Source organism: Lytechinus variegatus, chromosome 6 (assembly GCF_018143015.1).
Source record: "Lytechinus variegatus isolate NC3 chromosome 6, Lvar_3.0, whole genome shotgun sequence".
NCBI lineage: Eukaryota > Metazoa > Echinodermata > Echinoidea > Temnopleuroida > Toxopneustidae > Lytechinus > Lytechinus variegatus.
Genome location: NC_054745.1, coordinates 26538231 through 26554981, shown reverse-complemented (window position 1 = coordinate 26554981; position 16751 = coordinate 26538231). Strand labels below are relative to the sequence as shown.

Below are 16751 nucleotides of genomic sequence, written 5' to 3'. Positions count from 1 at the left end.
CTGACATAATGGAATAGACCAACAAATTGCAACCTTGCAACGAGACGCTACTATCCCCCATCCTACCGTCCGAAGAGACAAATTTTGACAGAAATTACCTCTTGATTTCACCATGGGATGTTGTTTTTCTGGTGGTGATGGAAAACTGGCTGAGCAAGAGGAACCTGCCCCTCAATTTAGTTGGTGAGTTTGATGTGAATGGAGTTGATTTCGTGGTGAATATCTCATTACAAGCAGATGCAGCCGGCGGAGACTGAGAAAATGAGAGAGATCCTTGCCTTGCCTTGGCGGCCCTGCACTGCTCTGGCCCAGCCTGCCCCAGGCCAGGCCCACGGGCCAGGGGCAGGGCGTAGCCCGGCCCTGACCTGTTTCAACTTTCACGAAAAAGAAATGGTTTTTGGGAGAACTGCTCTTCGTAAGAACGAGATATCGCTCAACTGTTTCACAAAGCCGATTGGGGCGATTACGAAGAATGGTAGGGCTGCCAACATTTGAGAAGAGGATCATGAGGATTGGATTTGGAGTGAGACTAGAGACTTAGACTTAGTCTTAGACTAGTTTACGCCGAGGCCGAGGGGGTGAACCTGAGGCCAAGTGAAAGCCCGAGGCGAGGGCGCAGAGTGCCCGAGGGGGGGGGGGGGTGGTGTGGAAGGGGTTGTCCCCACTGGTGGTGAAAGAAAAAAAAGGAAAGGTAAAATTATAGATTGAACGCCAAGAGGAAAAAAAGAAAGAACAAAAGACAGAAAAAAGAGAAAAGGCTGAAAGAAGTAAAAAACAACTTAGGGTAAATAAAGGATGGATGGAAGGAAGAAAGAATAAAGAAAGAAACAAATAATGAAGGAAAGAAAGGGCAAAAAGAAAGAATAGGATGGATGGACTCGAGAAAAAAAGAAAGAAAAAAAGAAGAATAAATAGAGAAAAATATTTTTTAGAGGAAATTAGACAAAGAAAAAAGGAAAATTTCTACAGTAACAAGAAAATGAAAAAAGAGAGGGAAAAAACAAAGAAAGATTGAAAAGATAGAAAGAAAACAGAGGAAGGGATAATAATAATAATATAGGTACCGTATAGGCTTATTTACCCATCAGGGAAGCCACTTCAGTTCTGAAAACTGTTCTCCCAGGGGGCCCCTGCTTTTATTACTACCCCGGCTTTAGCTGGGCTACCTAGTTGCTCAAAGCATTCAAGGAACTTCTTCCTACCGGGTACCCATTCACCTCACCTGGGTTGAGTACTGCACTCATAAATATAATTTATAAAGCGCTTTCATACGAAAGTTTGAAAGTGCAAAGAAAGGGAAGAATTTCCTGTACATGTATCTTGGTATCACATTATTATTTGATCCACATCTTTTTTTTTTTTACTTTAATGACTGTTGCACCATACTGAGATCTAAAAATTTTACTAGGCATGTGTATCTCTGAAGATTTTTAAGTCTCGGTCACATTTATGTCATCATTTTTGCCTTGTTTTTTGTCATCCATTGTGAATTTTTGAGAACCCAAGTACTGCATGTATTGATGATACATATACATGTAGATAGCACCAATATACTAAAATGTATTCTCACTGTTTTTTCCTATCTTCCCACTTTGATAATATTGCTTCGCTCTCCTTTTCTCTCTCTTTCTCTAATTTCTGACAATAACACCATGTATTCTTTACCTTCCCCTTCTCTCGGTTCTTTTCTATTTTTTTTCTTTATTTCACTCTCTCTTTCTTTTCCTCTTCACTTGAATGACTTTCCCACCGTTTTCCCTATCATTCCTGAATTCATCTATATTTTCCTCTTTTTCTTTCTCCTTTACAATATCATGGTTTCTGTTGCTATCTTTCAATATCTCTATCGGTCTCTTGATTACTCTTCCTCTTGATATCTTCTCCTCTCACACCATTTTCTTTCTCTCTTTGTTTCTCTTTCCCTCTCTGTCTCTATTAATTACTAACCCTCCATTTCTACATATATCCCTATCTTCTCATTGTTCTGCAATCATACATGTTCTGTATATTCAATTTTTTTCTCCCTTATTCAATATTCAAACATCCATATTCGCATGCGTTGCTTCCGCCCTTCTCTGCTGTTACAGTTGTATCTCCTGTCCTCTATTTTGCAGGGAAAAGAGAGAAAAGCTCGACATCAAGGACTTCACCTTCGCTGACCTGAAGGGCGAGGAGGTCGGCAAGGTTCCGGGGAAGATAAATGGCCAGCGATTCATCATCAAGAATTGTGAGGTAAGTAGGCCCGTTTCGGGTACACGTGTACACGCACGGTCAAGTCAGTGCACGTGTACTAAATTCCATCACCGTGTACACGGTAGCATCTGCATAAACAAGCTCACAGCCTCACATTAAATCTTAGTTCTCAGACACTGCACATGTTTTAATTACTAATATGTCAACATATTTCAATTAATCCAGAGTGAGTTCACTTCCAAAATCGCCAATTTAATCCACATTCTTTCTGGAGACTCACGTTTTTGTACCACGAAATCGGCACGAAATGGGTCTGCTCCGGTCTCAAAAGCTCGAAAGTGTTGCTCAATCACACTCAGAGTCAATTTGAGAATCACAAATTGCGATAGCGATCATCGCTACAACTTACGTGTTATACGCTCGCACACAAGCCTACAAACAAACGCTCTTCAAATTGGCAACATAATAATGAAAATTAATCGATAACTTCAGTTACACTTATTCTGCAGCGATCTGTGCATGCATGTACGGTACAGTATACAAAATGCGCATCCACCGAGCGTCGGCGATAGCTAGGGCCCTGCACTGATTTTCTTTTGCATTCTTTATTAATTTAATGCGCTGCTAAGCCGAGTAAACTTTTTATTTGCACCAATTTTTGTGGATTGATACTTCAAACTTCTCAGGTAAGCTTTAAAACCGTGACTTAGGCTATATAGACCCCTTTTTTTGACATATTGATGCGGGTCCGTGTCGACATGAAAACAGAACTCGCTCTCACAGTGTTTACAACGTGTACACGTGTACACGACCGAAAAACACGCCGTGTACACGTGCATCAAAAATGGACTTTCAAAACGGGCCTAGAGGTAAGTGTCATTAGGACAATTCTGTAAAATATGTACGTCCAACCCCTTCTACATGGGACCTTCATGAAATTTTCTGTCTCTGATTTCTTGTTCTCTTGACAGTCTGTGATGTTCTCAAGGGACAATGACTTGGTCAGTTTATGAAGTGACGTGATACTTGAGAAAAATGGGGGTCGGACGTAAAAAAATGGTTGGTCATTTTATGGAATTGCCCATTGGTATTTGAGTGTAGTACAGTCTGTAAGTTCCAGGGCACACAATGCAACGCGATTGCTCCAAGATCCGATGGCAAAAAAATCTTAGAATTGAGCGCCAACCTACAACGCGCTGCGAATGCAAGCTGCTTTGTTGCAATAGGATCGCAGACCAAATCTCAGACATTTGGCATAACAAATCCGCAATTTTTCTGTGATTTTGCTTTGCTCATTTCAGCCGATCGGATTAGTTTTCTAACAATGACGTCATGGCCAATTTGCTGCGCTTCTGCTACATAGACAACATACATGCAAAAGAAGAAGCAACATGACATGCAATGCGCTGCAGTGCTGTTGCAATGCTACTGCACTGAGATTCAATTGGCAACTTGTTGCATTCAGAGTTGGACCTTTAAGGGTGCATGATATGGATTTTGCCATTTGTACATTTAATGAAGACTGTACCCCATAGGGTTAGGTTTACAGAAGACTAATAATGTGTGGGAATGTATCATCATCCCATCTCTATATTTCTTTCAAACAATGCTCATTTACCCTCTTGGAGGTACATGTTGCATTGGTAAACATCTCCAATAAACATCTACAATGAAAATATATATAGCAAAAAATATCTTGTCCCCCAAAATGCTCCCCCCCCAAAAAAAAAAGAGCTATGGAAATCCTGCTTTGCAATATATTTATTAATTCTACATGACGGAGTTATTAAACTAACCAAAAGTGGCAACTCATCCTCATATGACTGGGGGGGGGGGGGCACTTACATTGACGAGTGGATACCATGCGCTACCCCAAAAACGTAAAAAGGATGTCCTTTTCAAGAGAGGGCACGTTACGTTTGTACCGTAATAAGGGTGTCAAAAACACTACAATAATGAAAAAGGGCATCTATTTCGCTAGGAAAGCTACGTGCGTAGGGTAAAAATTTGCGAGGGTATAAAAAAGACTAAAATAAGGATGTACTTTCTGCCCCCCCCCCCCCCGTTTTTGCCCAAACAGTCAATACTACGTGTTTAGAGTCCGATTTGTGCAAGGTGTGACCGTACTAAGCCCAAACGTAGAGATTGAACCGACGACCAACATCTAGCTGTGACATAATTAAAATATAGCTGTACCTGTTTAGGGGTTCAATTCAAGGAATACTTGCCAAGGATTTCGTTTTGTTTCCAATACCTGTTATAAGGGTAGAGTCTTACACGCCAATACTTGTTAAGGGGTGCATTTTCAGAATATGGAAAATACTTGTTTTGGTTTTTTTCGAGACTCCATGGTCACGCATGGTATCCACTCATAAATGGAAGTGCCCCCCCTGGTATGACTCTTACCGTATAATATTTTTTCTTTTTGGTCTTAGGATTGTACCATATATCTGTTTGATCACATGGCAACGATCACCGTGGATGATTGCACGAACTGCAGGCTATTTGTAGGACCAAACAAAGGAAGGTTTGTATTTTAAACTTGATTTTGAACTCTACCTATGATGATGGATTGTACTAATATCCCTCCTTTACCCTCGCCCTGGCTACACCCTGTACCCTGACAGGGTGCTACATAACTTTTTAGAAGCACTTGCCCGGTTGGGCAAGTAAATTTTTAAAAAATTGGAATATGCTTCTCCCAAAATCTATTTCACTTGCCCCAAAAATTCCTTGAAAAAAAAGTTTTACCTCTTCAAAGGAAAGTTTTGCGGTTTACACCAGTGACCTTTTTCTCTCTTTTGACATGAACTGATCTACCTTGTCATTGCATTTCATTTTCATCTTTGCCTGCCAGGACCAAAATTAGGGTCAATATCATATATGGACTCTAATTTGGTCATTCTACTGTGAGAATTTGCTTGCCCAATTCGGGCAAGTAGTTTTGATCTTTACTTAAAAAAACTTGCTTGACTTTAACTTTTACTTGCCCTGGGCAATCGGGCAAGTGCTTATGTAGCACCCTGGATAAGCCCAAACTTGCATGGAGGAAATTCTCCCTCCCTCCCTCCCTCGAGTACAATTACTTCATACATTTGATTGGTGTATGCAACGACCACACCCTGAAGAAGATGAGGCAGAAGAGAAGGGAGGAGGAGAAGAAGGAGGGGGAGAAAGAAGAGGATGGAGAGGAGAAGGAGAACTAGGGGAGAAGAAGGAAGGGAGAAGGAGGAGGATGGAGAGAAGGAGAAGTAGGGGGAGAAGAAGGAGGGGGAGAAGGAGGAGGGTGGAGAGGAAAAGAACAAAATGGTGAAGGAGGAGGGTGGAGAGGAAAAGAACAAAATGGTGAAGGAGGAGGAGGAGAAGAAGGGGAAGAGGAAGAAGACTAGGAAGAAGAATGAAGTGGAGGAGGAGGAGAAGGAGAAGAAGAGGAAGAGGCCAACAAAAAAATAAGAGGAGAAGAAGGAGGAGAAAGAAAAAGAGGATGAGGAAGGAGAAGAGGATGAAGGACAAAGGAAGGAAGAAGGGAGGGAGAGGAAGAGGAGAAGAGGAGGGGATAAGACAAGGAGAAGAAGAAGAATATTTCTTTTTATTTTTATGATTAGTATCCATATGATCTGTCACTCATGTTTTCTGGCTTACCTCTCATTAACAGTATTTTCCTGAGGAACTGCAGCTCGATGAAATGTGTGATCGCCTGCCAGCAGTTCAGGACGAGAGATTGCAAATCAATAGAAACGCTTTTGCACTGCGATTCCAAGCCTATCATAGAGTCGTCAATAAAAATGAAGTTTGGCTGCTTCCAGTTCTACTACCCAGAGCTGTACGGTGAGTAGTAGCAGCAAAATGTAAATGGATTACTGCGTTGGCCAGTGTTCAAATAAAAAATTGCATTAGTGAAAAATTGTCTCAAAACTTAATTGTATTGTGGTATGGTGAATATCAATATTCGAGTGCATGAAAGCAACAGGTTAAAGCTAAATGAAAGTAGTTGCAGTAAAACACTGATATCATGAGAAAGTCTGTAAAACCAAGGTTAAGTATTTCTATATCATCGCAGATCTAGATCTGGTACAGTTACATAAACTGAAATTTGTGAAATCATAACATCTAAGCTGAAAAACGATCAAACTGAAGATCGCCAACACAGATAGGCACATCGCCAACACAGATAGGCACACGTGGGACAGTGTATGTTATTGCTGGAATAAAGACCTGACGGAAGTGCCCGAATCCGTGCTTATTTCGCAGCAATTACACAATTTCTTCCAGAATCCTTTGGCACATATTTTTCATTCCTACAAACAGACACTTGGGTGGTCATTGTATTGGATTCTGTAAAAAGTCATTTTGAGATCGTTACCACAACTGGCATGCAATGGCACGGTTTTCAATCTTGCTCTTCATAACAAATATTTATAATATATTTTGCAGTTACAAATTGTGAATAGTTGCATGTATTCCATTGAAATTACACCTGACAGTTGTTTAATTTGTCAATAAAAACAAGAAACTTGACTAAAAATAACTTGGTATGGTGGAATCAGTGATGGCAGGGCATAACGAATTTGGCAGAGCTTTGTGTAATGCTTTATATGTAAATACTGAATTCGAACTTTGATATTCTGTTTACTGGTAAATCAAAAGAGAATATCCATTTGATTTCTGACTTTCAGTGAATTTATCTTTGCATGAAAGAATCCATGTTTTTCATGCTGTGAGTATTTTCTTTGAAAAAACAGAAATTCTATTTGACACGTAGATCAAGTTTAACAGAATAACATGTTTTCGGAAACAAATGGCATTTTTTTTTCAATATAAAATCACTGTCTCTAAATACTTGACTGTTCTCCTTTCTTAGACCAATTCAAGGCTGCTGGACTGAAGGCTTTCAGTAACACATGGAGTAATATACATGATTATACACCAGTCCCTGGGGAAGAAAACTGGTCCCTCTTGCCAGAGGTAAGCCTGACACATCTGGGGAACGTTTCATCAACGTTTTGTCCGACAAGTTGTCAGGTCTGACAACTTTCCTTGATGTTGGTTGGCTAAGAAGCACCGTTACTATGGTAACTGTCGGACAAAATGGGACTTGGGGAGATGCGACAGCTCAGTTGGTAGAGCGGGGTTTCGGATTCGGGTGACCCGGGATCGATTCGCGCTTGGTGCGCTAGTGCCCTTTGGTAAGGCATTAATCCTTATTGCCACATCCCTCGGAGAGGACCTTAAAACCGTCGCTCCTCTTCCTGCTTTCTTACAAGCATTCATGCTTCCTTAATAGCAGTCGGGTAAAAAAATCACAATTTACCCTTCACTTGTCGGATAAAACGTCCTTTCATGAAACCCTCCCCCAAAGTCCTATGTGATCCATTGATATCAATAGGTGGATATAGCTACAATGCACTCATTTGGGAACAAAAATAGTGCCCCAAAAGGTCAAGTGCGAGCAGAAAGTTACACACTTTTTTTTCTATTGCATGTGCATGCATCGCACGTGGAGTACTTTACGCGTTGGTACAGCCCCATGTGCTGTTAATTGCGTACTTTTTCCTCTGCCCCGAGGTCGTGTGTGCGGCAGTGCACAACGAGCTCCATCCAGCTTATCGATGTTGATGATGTGTTCAGGATTAATCTTCAAATTGGCAATAATTTATTTTTAATTAAGGGGGAATGAAACCTTTGGAATGAGAAGGCTTGTGTCGAAACAGAAAAATAAAAAAGTAAGAACAAAGAAAGTTTGAGAAAAATCGGACAAATAATGAGAAAGTTATGAGCATTTGAATACGGCAATCACCACTGCTATGGAGATCCTCTGTTGGCAATGCAACAAGAATGTGTGATGTCACATATGAACAACTTTCCCTTTGATGGACTATGAAATAACCTTAGAATGTTTCTTTCTGCTTTTTCTTATGGTGATGCAAACTCTTTATCCATGATGCATTCTTTAAACATCTGTATTACATGCCCTCCTATAGAAAGAACACATGATCTACTGATAGATGTGATAAAAGAGGCAATTTAAGTGAAATATATACTAAAGTAATGGGGAGAGTTGTTCACAAGTTGTTCACCCCGGCTTTTAGTTCGAGCTAAAGCCGGGGTAATAATAGCAGCACTTTGTATCCTGTGGCAAAAAGTGCTTTATAAATCCAGATATTATTATTATTATGTCATGTATTGCACATGTTATGGTACTGATTGTTTAGTACCTCTAAATATTCATAATTATGAATTATTATTATCATTATATTCATTTTCACAGGATTTGAATGTGGAGGAGTTCTTACCGTTACCCAAGTCCGAAGAACTAGTTGCCGTGGGAGCATCGTTAGACCCTGAGAAGAGCGTTGTCCCCATTACACACGGAACAAGAAGACGTGTGGGAGATCTGGTAAATATGTATTTCAATCACTACCATAAACTGGGCTTAAAGATAAATTCCAGTGGTGGTAAAGATTTCAAAATGAGTTTGTACAGAATCCAATGAAATGACCACCAAAGTGTCTGTTTGTATAAATAAAAAATATGTGCCAAAGGATTCTGGAAGAAATTGTGTAATTGCTGAGAAGTAAGCAAATATGCATGGGATTCGGGTCAAGCGTTGGGTCGACATTCATAGCAATAACAATACACTGTCCCACGTGCGCTTATCTGTGTTGGTGATCTTCAGTGTGAACATTTTTCAGCATAGATTTCAAGATTTCACAAAGTTCAGTTTATGTAACTGTACCAGATTTAGATCCTCGATGATATAGTGACAATTAAGCTTGGTTTCACACACTTTCTCATGTAATCAGTGTTTTCTGCAACTACTTTCATTTATCTTTAGATCTTACTCTATTTTTTTTGCTTATTTTTAGCATCTTCCTGATCTTTATTGTCATTATTTTTGTTTGGGGAATGGGGGGGGTTGCTTGAGCCTCCGACAGTTTCTGTTGTACGACATATACATCTATTCTTTTAAAAAAAATCACAGATAACCTCTGAATTGCTTAGGCGGTTTCTAGTAAGATGTCAAAAACTAATCAATGCATTTTATGAATGAATTTTGATTACACATACATAGAATAGAGAATAGCATTCAAAGTCTTGCTTATTGTATACAAAGCAGTTCTTGATCAAGCTCCTGGCTAGATTACAGAATTATTTAGGTATAAAACCAGTAATCATGGTCGCAATTTCCATAGTTCAACGGATCCTCTGCTTTTACAGATCCCATCCTTCAAACTCTGGAATATCTCGCCCCTGGAAGTTAGGAAAACACCATCTGCAAACTTTAAATCAAAGCTCAAAACATCTCATAACAAGCATTTTTAGGAGTCCCATAAAGCACAGTGGAATATATACTTTGGGGAATAGTTTCTGCGCTCTAAAAAAATGTATGTGTTGCCGCAGAGATTTCCTTGTGAGTGCTCTATCAGCTGCATTTCTTCTCCGATCAATTTCAAATTTGGCATAACGGTTGAGTATGGTATAGCGAAGCCGCCTATTGATTTTGGTGTGGGCGGAGTAATCCTTGCTATGGTAACAAGAGTTTTTGTGAAAATAAACAGATGTCCTTGTGAGCACTCTACCAGCTGCATTTCTTCTTCATTCTTTTCTTCATGGAAACAATAGTTTTTGTCTCGCCCACCAGAGGTGAAGGCGAGACTTAGGGATCCAAATGTCATCCGTCTGTCCGTCACAAACCTTATGACACATAACTCTGCAACCGTAAATCACTTTTCAACCAAACTTGGGTGGTAGATGGACTTGGGGGACCTGCATGTAATGCTGCAGTCGTAGGTCACATGGTAAGGTCAAAGGTCATTTTCAGGTTAAGGTTTCTCCGCAACCTTTAGTCACTTTTCAACCAAACTTGGATGATAGATGGGCTTGGGGGACCTGCATGCTAGGGTTATTGTTGCCATGATAATTGTATTTATTGTCAAATTTCTGTGTGAGTTCTATATATTGCAATTACGGATGACTCGATAGGTTGGGGGATACATGTGCTCGGCTGTGCGACCCGCCGAGCATCTCTAGTTATTAAATTATTATTCATCAAATATCATTTAATGCTAGTTATCCTAAATTTCAAATGCATTTGAAACTTTCATTTATTGACTGTGTGATGTATGTCAAGAACCTAATGTTTTTATTTTCATGTATTCTTTGATACAGACGTGTCTGATGTTGGTGTTTAGGAACGAGCATTCTGACGAAAGGATTAGAGCCATCATAAGAGAGGTTCACAAATCTGTAAGTCAAATACAAAGTTCATTTCAGCTATTCCTCTTGCCCAGCCCCTCCCCCTTCCATACTTGGTCAATATCAGTTACCGTAAGTAACGGTGTATTAACCGCACCCGTGTATTAACCGCACCCCCAACTTTGGACTAAAAAAAAAAAAAAAAAATCTTACATTTGTATATTTCAGGTACGAAGAAACAAAATCTAAGTTTTTAAGATTTCAAAGTATCCAAAGAGATTACCGGTATGCGGAAATCTGCTGTTCTTGATCAATTCATCTACAAATGTTAGAAAGAAAGAACGGTCCCGCCAATATTGGCAACTTACACACTCACTCACCTCACAGTCACAGTGTACACGCACACACACAGCACTGCCATTACATTGCAAACTACGATACAGTACCAGTCATGCCACTACATCAACTTATGATCTGTGTCTTTCCCAACGTAGGAGGAAGAAACATTCACATTTCTTGCATCACAACCTCACAATCACTTTCAGAAATTTGATGTCTAAGCATGAATTTTGGATACAGGATTACAGGAAGGTTCAAGAAACAAAGAAATTGACATTTTGTCCAGTTGTTTTTTACGGCTTCGTGCCGTCTCTCTCGTGCGTGGTTTACATGGTATCTTATGAAAAGCAAACAGGAAGGCAAAAAAAAAGCTGGCGCGAAACGGGACTTTGAATAGCGCCAGCTTAAGTCGCACTATAACCACATTCCAACGCAATCTCTAATTAAGCAAGCTCACTCAACTCTCGCTCATCGGTGACAAAAATATTACCAAGTATGCTTGGCGTCTCTTTTAAATTAGCCAGGGAACTTCACTACTTTGAATCGAGAATAAAGTCAAAATTAGTGTCATGAAGGTGGGTGCGTTTGTTATGGACAACATTTAATTAAGATCGTTCGCTTCCCATTACCCGCGGCTCATACCCCTCTAAACGACATTGCCTGGGCGGCTACGCCCGGCCACTCGATGTGTTGTGAACTGGCAGACATCGTACATGTACGGGAGGGGTTACGGCGGGCTGGCTCGGACCCGTCACCGTGTATAAACCGCACCCCCGACTTTTGCTTCTATCCCGCCGAGAAAAAGGTGCGGTTAATACACCGTTACTTACGGTAAAAGAAAAAGTAAATGTGTCGTCATTAGACTGATCTTTAACGCTGGGAGATTTGACAAGTCAATTATAGTTGTAATTTAGCATGATATCTTACTGCAAATTAAAGTCTTAAAGAACCCCCTCAGCCTCCCCCCCCCCCCCTTTGACCACCCTATCTCAGTTGAAAGAAGAAATTGTACTGACCTCCATTTGACAGATTTATAGATTTGTAAGCTTGTTGTGAGTTGAAAGGGAATGATAGGTGGAAAATTCAGTGTTAATAACTGTGCAATCTTGATCTTTATGACCTCCCCCATTCGACACTGTTTGTTCCCTTTTATCTCCCATAACTGCTGTACCGCAATCTCATAATTCATGGGGATCAATCAATTTAGTATGCTGGGCCATTCCCGTGGAGTAAACTGCAAAACGAAATATGCTATTTTTTGTATTACCACCTTAAAAAATCATGAGAAACCTGGTTATTTATGCAAGCTTTCAAGTAAATATAATTCTTTCCAATTTCCATTGATTTTCTCCTGTTTTCTGTGCCATTACCATCTTTCCATGATGGATACCCGGCGCATTACAAATGTCCATATTATTATTTTTATCATGAAAGAGGCTCCCACAGTCATGGGAAATCCTGGAAAATTTTGTGGTAATGGAAAGTCAGTGAAAAGTCAGGGAATTTGGAAAAATTATGAAAAGTCATGGAATTGCATTTACCTCTCAGCTGTGGCAGCTTTCCAGTTTGTCGTGTCTCGCATCTCTCGTACTCTGTGATCATACTCTGCTATTATAATTGGTGTTCATGATTTCCTTTTTTCCCAGTTTGGTGACATCTCAAATTATACATAACTCCTGGGACGTCACGGGAAGTCATGGAAAGCAGCAATTTAGTCATGGAAGAGTTGTGGAATTCTGTTTTCAAAATTCTGTGCGAACCCTGCATTATAACAGACATGCCAACCGTTCCCTTTTTTGAGTATTTGTTCCTCTTTTTTGCTATAAATACACCGATACTTTTTTAATTTCTGATCATGGAGTATTTATTTATACATAGCCCGTGATGCTAGTGCCGGTCTGACAGTCCCAAACTGGTAAAAATCGCTGTCGGGCCGGTAACTCGTTGCATGAAAAGAACAAGTAAATTCTTCCCTACGAGCACATGCTTAAAAGGGTGAATTATCAAGTTCTCAAGTAGAGTAATTTCACATTTTTTCCGCCGATCTCACTACAACAGGCTGGCGATCGTTACGTTAAGACAAATTTTTAGAACTTTTTTTTTCCTTATAAGAATACTTTTTTGGTTGTAAAATGTTGGCAGGTCTGATTATAACAGGGGTGTGAGAGTTCAGATTTTTATCTGATTTCACAATTTTTTTGTTTTGATTTTCAGCTTAATTTCAGCTTATTCCTCTGTACAAAAAAGTATGGGAGCTCTTTCTATTTCAGACTTTTTCAACACTCTTCAGCTTTTTTTCAGGTATTTTTATTTGTGACCACTCACACCCGTGTTACAACTCGTTTTGTTACAAGATTTGTTTTTCCTCTGTCTGTTCTCTATTGTTAGAGTGACTGTGTGCTGCTGAACACAAGACAAACAAAATTGAATGAGCAGGATGTGACGAGGATGTTCGGGGGAAACCCTGTGCATAAGGAAGCTACGAAGAAAGGTAATCAAATAAATGTGACCAGACACCACAAAACCAAGAATAAGTCGCCAAAAATGAATTTTGAGATTTCATTGAGCTGACATAGCGCATCCTAAGCCAAAGCTGCCAAGTAGTATGGATTTTCAGTATTTAGTACTGAAAAATGAGAAGAATACTGATGGTTTCATGCGAAAAAATGATTTCTCAAGTTTCAGTTTTATGTGTTGTCCTATGGTATTTCTTTGAAAATACTGATTTTCAGCTTTAAAAATACTGAAAAGTTCTTGTTCAGGTTGGCAGCTCTGCTTAGCTTTAAAATGGTATATTGTCAAAATTGATCAGCAGTAGCCCACTTAAGTACATGTACTTGATTGAATGTAGAAGAAATTTGGTGAGAGCTTTAAAAAATATAAAGGAGAAAACTAAGAGATTGAAGTTTGGGGTTGAGTTTCGGTTTCGTCTTGAGGGAGAGTGAAAGTGCTCACATTTTTCGATAATATATGCATGTAAAAACATACAAATATCAAATTTAATCATGAAACATTAAGATGAGATTTTAAAAAAATATGAAAGAAATAAGGGAAACCAAGGATTCACTCAAGCATGAGATGTACACACAGTGCAGCCTTGGTGAACTTCCAACAAGTCAGGGAAAAACAGTGTCAAAGAAACTATTATACCTTGTCCTTTATTGTGAAGAAGATGGAATTACTCTCTCAGATAAGCAATATTTATAATGTCTTCATTTTGAAGACCAAATTACTATTTGGGCTTTTTACAGAGAACTCTCCCTGGGGACTTAAAGTTGGTTTTGGAGTGGCTGGTCACAGATAGTGAGAGAGGTCACCAGGGTCTAGTCAAACCAACCAACCAACGGTGCAATGTCCTGCAGATTGGTCGACCCTCGGAATAAAGAAATTCATTAAAAATTCACAGACTGACAAAAAGTAACCAGTTTAAGAACTACATCCTAAAAAAAAATAATATTATCATCAAGTGGGACTATGGAAGTAAACTACCATGCAAGACTTCTCAATTATATTTTATCATTCCGGAGTGTTACAATATCGTTGCATTCTGGCCATCATGCTTGTTTATACAAGTATTGCATTATTCGCTTCTAGCCCTTAGTTGATGCTGTGAGCCCAGGGGTCTAGCGGAGTATCTGCGATTAGCAAATAATAAATTTAGCTGCATCTACACATATTGCAACGATATCATACTAGTGGAGTGACCAGACTTTGTTGTACGTTTTTTTATTCAATATATAAAACATCACTACAAAACAGCCTTGAAGAAAAGTGTATAATGGCACAGGGTGATTCACTTAGAACTCAAAACACCCCATAATTCCCCCTGCCCCCGAAATTGCCACCAAGTTGTATCAAAATTGTCATTTTGCAGAAGTCCAGGATTTTCCAAAAGGGGGAAGCACATTTTCCCAATGGAAATTTGACAAGCAAAAAAAAATCACCTAAAATTGGAGGTCATTTCGTCAGCCAAAAATTTGACACCCAAATAAGGTCCTCACTTAAAAAGAAAAGTGGGGGGGGGGCAAACTTCAGTAAAAACGGTATATTTACATTACAAATTTTGATTATGGCTCTTGAAGGGGAGGGAGGGGGGCAAGGGCCAGCTGTGCCCCCCCCCCCTGGATCTGCCACTGGTTGTAGGAAACAACCATTGTGAAGAAAATATTAATTTTTCTCCTTCAACATTCCTTCCGTATATTTCTCCCTCCTCGTGTAGGCCTTGTCACATCACTTGAAGTCAATGGCACGGACACGATAAACAAATGCCGGAGCATCATAGAGCAGGTTGCAGGAGACTGCGTCGTATACCTATCCGCAGATCAGGAAGCGGCTTCCCGCGATCACGACAACTGGGTCAATTTCATTGATTCCCAGATGACCATGTGAGCTGGAAGCCATTGATTGATTGTTGATAGAGGCTGTCATCTTAGATTTCATTGATTTAAGTCCCACGTGCAGTGACTTGTGTTGGGTGTTGGGCTGCCCCATGTAGTCCCATATAGAGTGGATTGTGTAAGTAGGAAGGGGCTGTGTAGTCCCATATGGGGTGGATTCATGCAAGTCGTGGGGGGCTTGTGTAGTCCCGCCTGCTGTGTTTTGAGTAAGGAGGCCTTGCATGGCAATATTGGCATGCACTTTGCTTATTTTAATATTTGAAAGGGTTTGTGACTCATTCAAAGAAAATTGCAGTACTTGATAAGAATATCTTGTATTCAAGGCCCATCTCACTGTCTGTAGGGGGATGCATAGGTGACTTCTCACGTCAGTAATGTGGATTTGATGAAAATTTCCTTGTGTGACACCAATCGTACATGTATGTATGATGGTGCCTACAGGATTGCGCGGCCGATTGTGACAAAAACGTCTTTATTGAATGTATATTTATAATAGTGTTTGATGCAAATTTAGTTGCAAAATCATAATTATTTGATTGATAAGATTGAGCTGTTAGATTTTAAAATGCTTGTGTGATGATTTAAAGTATTTATGGGCTTTTCATTTAGTGGTTTGATAGATACAAATAATGCACAGGTATGAGAGAGTGTGAGTGGCCATGCAGCACATCAAGAGTTTTATTATGTGTGAGAAGCATGAGGCACTTGCGCCAAATATTCATTTGTAATAACCGAGATGCCTGCATCAGCTCATTACCTTTCAATTTCAATCTGTGCATCATTTGGTTTATAAATTGGTTCAGCATTTTGAATCTGCAGGAAGGAATTTGTTAATCTCTCCACATTTCCTCACATCGATTGCGCAGACGAAGAGGCGACGTTTGTTTTCTATCGCGAAATCACATTAGCCTTGCCAGTATAATTGCGGGGCTGAGTAACTGCCTCAAAATCCTTGCCATAGCCTTTTTTTGTGAGAGAACATGATGTCACTGGCATCTCAGTCTTCTGCCGCAGAAGTGAAGTGGTGCAGCAAAAAGTGCACAGTGCTGCAACGAACAATGCAGCGTCGTGTGGGTGCATATAATTAAAGTGTGAGTACATGATTTGCGTAAGCAATCGTCATTGGCTACATCCGTGAACTTGTCTTAATATTGATTTTGACAATGAAAATACCCCCACCCTACACATGCCATTGGCTGCGATTTTTGTACAAATGTGTGAATGGTGCAAATTTTACTGAAGCGATTATTGGCTTGGAAAATATGCTTCATGTTTGTTACATGTTTATTAGTTTCTCAGCAATGTTTATATGTTACCCTTTTTGTCCAAGAAAATGTTTTTTTGGGGGGAATGTTATGTTTTCCTCTCAGCTTTTAATTTGGACAAATTGCAAAAAAAAAACCAAACATTTAGAGGCATGGAATGTAACATACTACCTTGTCTTAGAAAGTGTAACATACTACCTTCTCTTAAAAAATAGCACTGAAAAAAGTGCTAATTGTATCATGAATTCTGTTTTCCTGTTAATAACAGAAGTATGTTGTTGTGTAAAGAGACAAGTGTTAGAAGCATTTTTGGAGAAACTATCTTTTTTATATATAATTAATTTATGAATACTACTTGAAT

At 39.6% G+C, this 16751-nt stretch overlaps 1 protein-coding gene across 2 annotated transcripts; it reads left to right on the top strand.

Annotated features, from left to right (window-relative positions):
* Window positions 1–39: 39 nt before the first annotated feature.
* Window positions 40–16393, top strand: LOC121417281 (protein XRP2-like). Of its 2 annotated transcripts, none has more exons than XM_041610926.1 (9): window positions 40–183; window positions 2115–2232; window positions 4629–4720; window positions 5849–6021; window positions 7055–7158; window positions 8462–8590; window positions 10363–10440; window positions 13117–13219; window positions 14948–16393. In XM_041610926.1, exons 1-9 carry the CDS (start codon window positions 113–115, stop codon window positions 15115–15117), a joined length of 1038 nt encoding a protein of 345 aa, XP_041466860.1. In that variant the 5' UTR covers window positions 40–112; the 3' UTR covers window positions 15118–16393. The 2 variants fall into 2 exon arrangements, with proteins under 2 accessions (XP_041466860.1, XP_041466859.1); XM_041610925.1 differs by having other exon boundaries at window positions 2088–2232.
* The last annotated feature ends 358 nt before the right edge of the window (window positions 16394–16751 follow it).